Below are 6,010 nucleotides of genomic sequence, written 5' to 3'. Positions count from 1 at the left end.
ATGAATAACTTCTAAAATTTAAGGTATGTTGAAGGGAGAATTGAAAAATTATACCTAATTAGAGGATAGAAGATGAATTTCGTGAAAGAAATCTACCCATTCCAATCCTCCCTAAAATAGTCCGATTAGAATGGATGAGCTTCTTTTATATCTAATTCCCTACATGAAAAACTATTCACTTTCGTCTTCAATATACTTTGAAATAGGGAGTTACCTATTTCATTTCAATCCAATTCAAGATACTTGACGAGGCCACATTCAATATACTTTCAAATTAGAGAGTTACCCATTCTAATCTAATTAGGTAAAACAGTTGGGAAGGGGTTTGTATTTGTAACTGTTATATTATAGCTTAAGCAATAAGATTAGCTATAATATAACACAAAGTACGCTTAGTGTGAGAGAGAACAGTAAAAACCAAATAAGATTCTAATATTTGTTTACCGACCTCCCCAATGAACAGTCTTGTCAGTTTCTCACCACGCCCTCTCTGCTTCTTTTTAAAGTCTGTCCTCCTTGCTAACTCTTGATAAGCCAACAATCTCCTCTCTCTCTCTCTCTCTCTCTCTCTCTCTCTCTCAAGTATCAAGCCGCCAAACAGTGTTCTTCCAAGTTCCACAATCTTAATTAGAAGTTACACACATTATTCGCTAAGCATGCCAATGCCTCCTCAACATCTCCCACCAATGAATGAAACCAACAAAGAAAATGAAGAAAACCCTTTGGTGTTTGATGCTTCAGTTGCTCAGTACCAATCCAGCATACCCTCCAAGTTCATATGGCCCGACCACGAGAAGCCCTGCTCCGAGTCGCCAGAGCTTCCAGCTCCTCTCGTTGACCTGAAAGGCTTTCTCTCAGGGGATACGTGGGAGGTCTTAAATGCAACTCGTTTGGTCGATGAGGCATGCAAGAAGCATGGTTTTTTTCTCATTGTTAACCATGGAGTTGATTTGCAACTCGTAGGAAAAGCTCATGAGTACATGGACTCCTTCTTTGGTATGCAACTCTCGCAGAAGCAAAGGGCTCAGAGAAAGGCTGGTGAGCACTGTGGATATGCCAGTAGCTTCGTTGGCAGGTTCTCCTCCAAACTTCCATGGAAAGAAACACTTTCTTTCAGATATAGTGCCGATAACCAGTCCTCGGTCAATGACTATTTTGTGAACGTGATGGGTGAAGATTTCAGAGATTTCGGGTAAGAACACATCACCTAGAGTATACAGTTGTGCTTCTGCAATAAACAAAAAATATTGATAAACTCAGATTGGTTTCATGGTCTCCTTATCATTAAACCAATAAAATAATCGTCATGATCTTGTACATTACACATATCCCTTCACTTATGCAGCATTTATTTGTCTTGCTCAGGAAGGTTTACCAAGAATATTGTGATGCCATGAACAACCTCTCCAGTGCGATAATGGAGCTACTCGGAATGAGCCTAGGCGTTGGACGAAACTATTTCAAAGAGTTCTTCGAAGGAAATGATTCGATCATGAGGTTGAACTACTACCCAATGTGCCAAAAACCAGACTTAACACTAGGAACCGGGCCTCACTGTGATCCCACATCCTTAACAATCCTTCATCAGGATCAAGTCGGCGGACTTCAAGTGTTCGTAGATGATAAATGGCACTCCGTTACTCCTAAGCTTGACGCTTTCGTCGTCAACATTGGCGATACGTTTATGGTAAGCTACCTTATTCATCAATTAGGCTCACTTTATTTAAACAGAGTCCGTTTCTTTTTTCTTTCAACCCCTACAAAATATCTGAAGGACTCCAACAAGAAGGACAAAACAGGGACCTTCAAAAGGTTTTCGACACAAACTATCAGACACTGTTTACGAATTTGAATTTATGCTTTCTCTGATTTGATCTTTCAGGCTCTATCAAATGGGATTTACAGGAGCTGCTTGCACAGAGCAGTGGTAAACAACAAAACTGTGAGGAAATCTCTCACCTTCTTCCTCTGTCCCAAAAAGGACAGAGTGGTGACCCCACCGAGAGGCTTGGTCGATTCCAATAGCCCCAGGAAGTACCCTGACTTCACCTGGCCTACTTTCCTAGAATTTACGCAGAAACACTACCGCGCCGATATGAGGACCCTGGACGCCTTCTCCGACTGGATTAGAACTACACCAAACTAACCCGGGAAGAACCGCCAAGAACACTTGCAGTGTTAATAGTGTACAAGGAAAAAGATGACAGATACACCAAGACCGGCGGAGAAAGAAACTTGGGCTGTTTACTAGTGTGTCGTCGTTGAAGGGAATCATGTAAATGAGAAAACAGAAGCAATTTGGACGAGTAAATAAGTTAAGGGGCTCCTTGTCTTCTCCTTAATCTAGTTTTCTGTCAATTAAAAAAATGAATCATTGTACTTAGTACTTCCATAAAGTAATCAAAGTTAATTTTTGTACGCACAGCCGTCAACTTCCGATGAAATTATGCCTATCAGATCGAATGCAAATGAAGTAAAACGAACAAAAATAGACAATGTTATTAAACTAGAGAATTATTGCAGGTGATGTTTTCTCGTTCAGTAATATTAGAAAGATTAAATTTATAGAATAAAATTACAAACTAAATGATGTGTCACCAATAAAAAATAAGCATGTTTATCAATGTTTAAATAATAATTCAATCATCAATTTTCATGTCATTTAGTTTACAAAATTTAATCTACAAATTTAATCCTCTTACCATTACTCTTTCTTCTTTCATGATCCTAGACAGTGACGTGAACTTTAACAGCGATTTAACAAGTGCCCCAGTCAATCTGCAACATACGATGCACAAAGTTTAATTTAAATATTTATGGGGACTTATCTATGAGATCATATATTGGACACAAGATTTGAGACAAGTTTTAGACCATAAGATTGAGGCAGTATCAATGGCTGAGATTCAAGCTCACAACTAATAAGTTTGGTTAAACATTGAAAAGTGAAATATTGTTTAGGTAAATATTGAAAAAAAAAAATTGTTTATGTAGTTTTAACTAGACTTGGCATTCATGTTGTGTTTTTTATGTTTGTATTGTGTAACACTTGTTAAAGTAAACGGGTAATATGACTCAACCTAAAATTAACCCATTAACATTATCAGGTGATATGACCCGACTCATTATCTATTAAAAAATATATTTTAAATCAATAAATAATGAAAATGAAAAATATAATTTGACCTCAAAAAAATGGAAAACATAATACTAAATTAGTATATACATATATTACTTCAAAAAAAAAAAAAACATGTGTCTTTCAAGTATTAGATATCCCAAAATAAGAGCCTAATGAAAAACATTACTACAAAATGATTATGAATTTCATTTATTTGAACTCCCTTAAAAATACTATTCATGAGGGTTTGTATAGTTCTAAAAATTCAAACGGCGATGTACCCATCCTCAGAGCATAGAAGATGCGACCACGAGCGTTTGCTTATTTTTTCTCATTTTTCACACTTGTAAATTAATTATTATAATTTTTTAATGTGTTTGGTATTTTTAATTACTTGATATTTTTTTTTAATGTGTTTTATAATTTTTTTTTAATCTCACTCTTTGCCTATAGTATATTAAAAAAAATTAATAAAAATTAATTTTTTTAAATTTATATAGAATAATAATACAATAATACATATTTGATATACAATATATACATTTATACTATGGCTATTGTATTTTATAGTAAGTTTTTTTAGTAGTTTAAAAAATTAAAATTAACAAAATAACATTTTTCTTAACGTGTCAAAACAGGTTACCTGCGTGTCACCCTCGTGTAAACCTGTTAAGGACCCGTGATTAACGGGTTCTTGTTGTGTGACCCGATTAGTTATCGTGCCGACTTGAAACCTATTATTTTCATGTCGTGTTAACGGGCCATGTAAGAAATTACCATGTCTAGTTTTAACCTTACCAATCATATCCTCAAACATGGACTTAGTCAAGTTGACTAAAGCAATGTCCTCCTACCCAAATTTGAATATTCCTAGTAATTTAAGATGAATTTATCGTAGAATATCTCTTGTACCTAACAAAAAAAAAACGTTTACCAGTCATATCCATGTTGTTCAATGAGATTGCAATTGACTTCAAATAAAATTTTATTCACATTAATTAACATAGAGTGATGCTATCTACACCTCATTTTTACCCCTCACACACCATTCTTATTTTCTGGCCGTTGGATAGAAAGAATTGAAGAAGACCAATGGACAAAAATTAACAAAGATGTTAAGACAAAAAAGGATGTGTGAATAACACTAAGCTTAACATAAATACAACATTTTCCAACTTTTTACTCAATTTCTATTCTTCAAAAGCTCTAGTTTTGTAGCCTTCGCAGCTAGGGATGGAGGAAATGGCAATCAGTTTCCAACAGGCACATCCTACCCGTTGCTATGACCCTAGCTTGCTAAGCATGCTGTATAACCTTGGTCATGACTCATACCTCTCTAAGAACTTCATATCAGCCGTTGTCTCAAATAGAACTCGAACCTCCGTCAACTCTGAAGCATTGTCTTCTTACATTTCTTCTTTCTGGCTTGCCTCTTGTTGGGCTTCGTCTAGCTTTGATTGCAAGAGGTGCGATCCGCGTCTCACGAGCTACACTCTTCCATGACTATGTGCTCTGCATCATCCTTGTTCTGTCGTAATTGGACAAACTCAACCTCAAGACAGACCACTTATGCACCCGGTCATTTGCCTTTCTCTCCTCGTAGTAAAGGTGCTGCGACAACACATCTTGCTCGGTCTGGAATCTTTCTAAGTCCACGGCTCTCTCCTGCAATTGTCTCTCTAATTGAATTCGACAGCCCAGCTTGGGTTTGCAAGATACTTCAACCTGAAAGATTTTACTTGTCTAGCTCCAGATAGTAGCTTCTGTCCATGCATTCGCCTAGGCAAATGGATTGAGAATATATCAGGTATGAAAGCAAGTGGAAGAATTAGGAGTTAGAAACAATGAAGGTAAAAAAGATTAACTGCATAACGGCTCAAGTAACAATTTTTGAACACTTGGCGCAATGGCCGAATGCATTAAGGCCTGGGCGTGCTTTGCATCATGAAGACTGCTGACAAGCCTCATGATGGGGGATGGTTGTAGATCAGTAAGATCGACCACATCGGTTTTTATGTTAGGGATGGGAGAAGTGTAATGGTCACCAGATATTTCTAGGATTTTGGTGACGACAAACTCATCTGGTACTTACTCTTGTTCTTGTTGCTTTAGCTGCTGTTGCTGTTATTGTTGTTGTTATTGTTGTTGTTGTTGTGGATTCGGGCCAACAAATGGACATGTTTGGAGGATGAGAGCATTAATAAAAATCTAATTATCGAGCAATTTCGCCACAAGTTTGTCCTTACCCGTCAGAGTTCACTATTGCTTAGAGGCAAGTAACCCTAATTAGAGAGGAGTGGCGTCCTGGATCTCCAACACTTTATTATCGAAAGGAACATTAAGTATCCTTGATTAGTTTGATTTCTTTTTAGAAGGTTTCTTACTGGCTGGTTTCTTTGCAGAGCTCTCAGGACATTTCCTTTCTTTATCTATAACCTTGAAGTTTCTAGGATCTTTACTAAATCCTTCCTGTCTTTGGTGCCCGCTATGCTGACCCATGATAAATTCTCGATGGGATGATTGCTGCACAAATCAATAATGGTGTCCCACCCATTCTCTCTGATTTTCTTTGGTGCAATGAGCCATTTCCAATTATAGTGTTCAACGGGAATGCTTTTGAATGCCCTATCAATCAAATAAAGATGACATTGGCTGATAATTATGACGTCTTTGTTACAGATGAGGACGGTGAATAAAGTATTTCGAATATGTTGTTCAGAAATGTCTCATTCCCCAATTTTATGTCTATACTCAGAATGTCTTTGTACCAATCCTTGTCTTGACATGGCAAGTTAGTTGTGTAGGTGGGCTAGCTGATGCTGGGTTTCGACTGAAAGAAGTAGTGTGAATCAGAGTTCTTGCGCATAGTGTAAAGCATGCGAAAATCCT

General features: G+C 37.0%; 1 protein-coding gene across 1 annotated transcript; it reads left to right on the top strand.

Moving 5' to 3' along the window:
• The first annotated feature begins 526 nt into the window (after nucleotides 1–526).
• On the top strand, nucleotides 527–2,418 carry LOC125473186 (gibberellin 20 oxidase 1-like). Its single transcript, XM_048575652.1, has 3 exons — nucleotides 527–1,192; nucleotides 1,366–1,687; nucleotides 1,883–2,418. The coding sequence occupies exons 1-3, from the start codon at nucleotides 657–659 to the stop codon at nucleotides 2,144–2,146; spliced, it is 1,122 nt and encodes a 373-aa protein (XP_048431609.1). The 5' UTR covers nucleotides 527–656; the 3' UTR covers nucleotides 2,147–2,418.
• The last annotated feature ends 3,592 nt before the right edge of the window (nucleotides 2,419–6,010 follow it).

Source organism: the organism of the source record quoted next, unplaced genomic scaffold, assembly GCF_019419815.1.
Source record: "Pyrus x bretschneideri cultivar Hongxiangsu unplaced genomic scaffold, Pyrus_bretschneideri_v1 Contig8, whole genome shotgun sequence".
In the NCBI taxonomy this organism is placed as follows: domain Eukaryota; kingdom Viridiplantae; phylum Streptophyta; class Magnoliopsida; order Rosales; family Rosaceae; genus Pyrus; species Pyrus x bretschneideri.
Note: the sequence above shows the minus strand (reverse complement) of the source record. Positions and strands in the feature narration are given on the sequence as shown.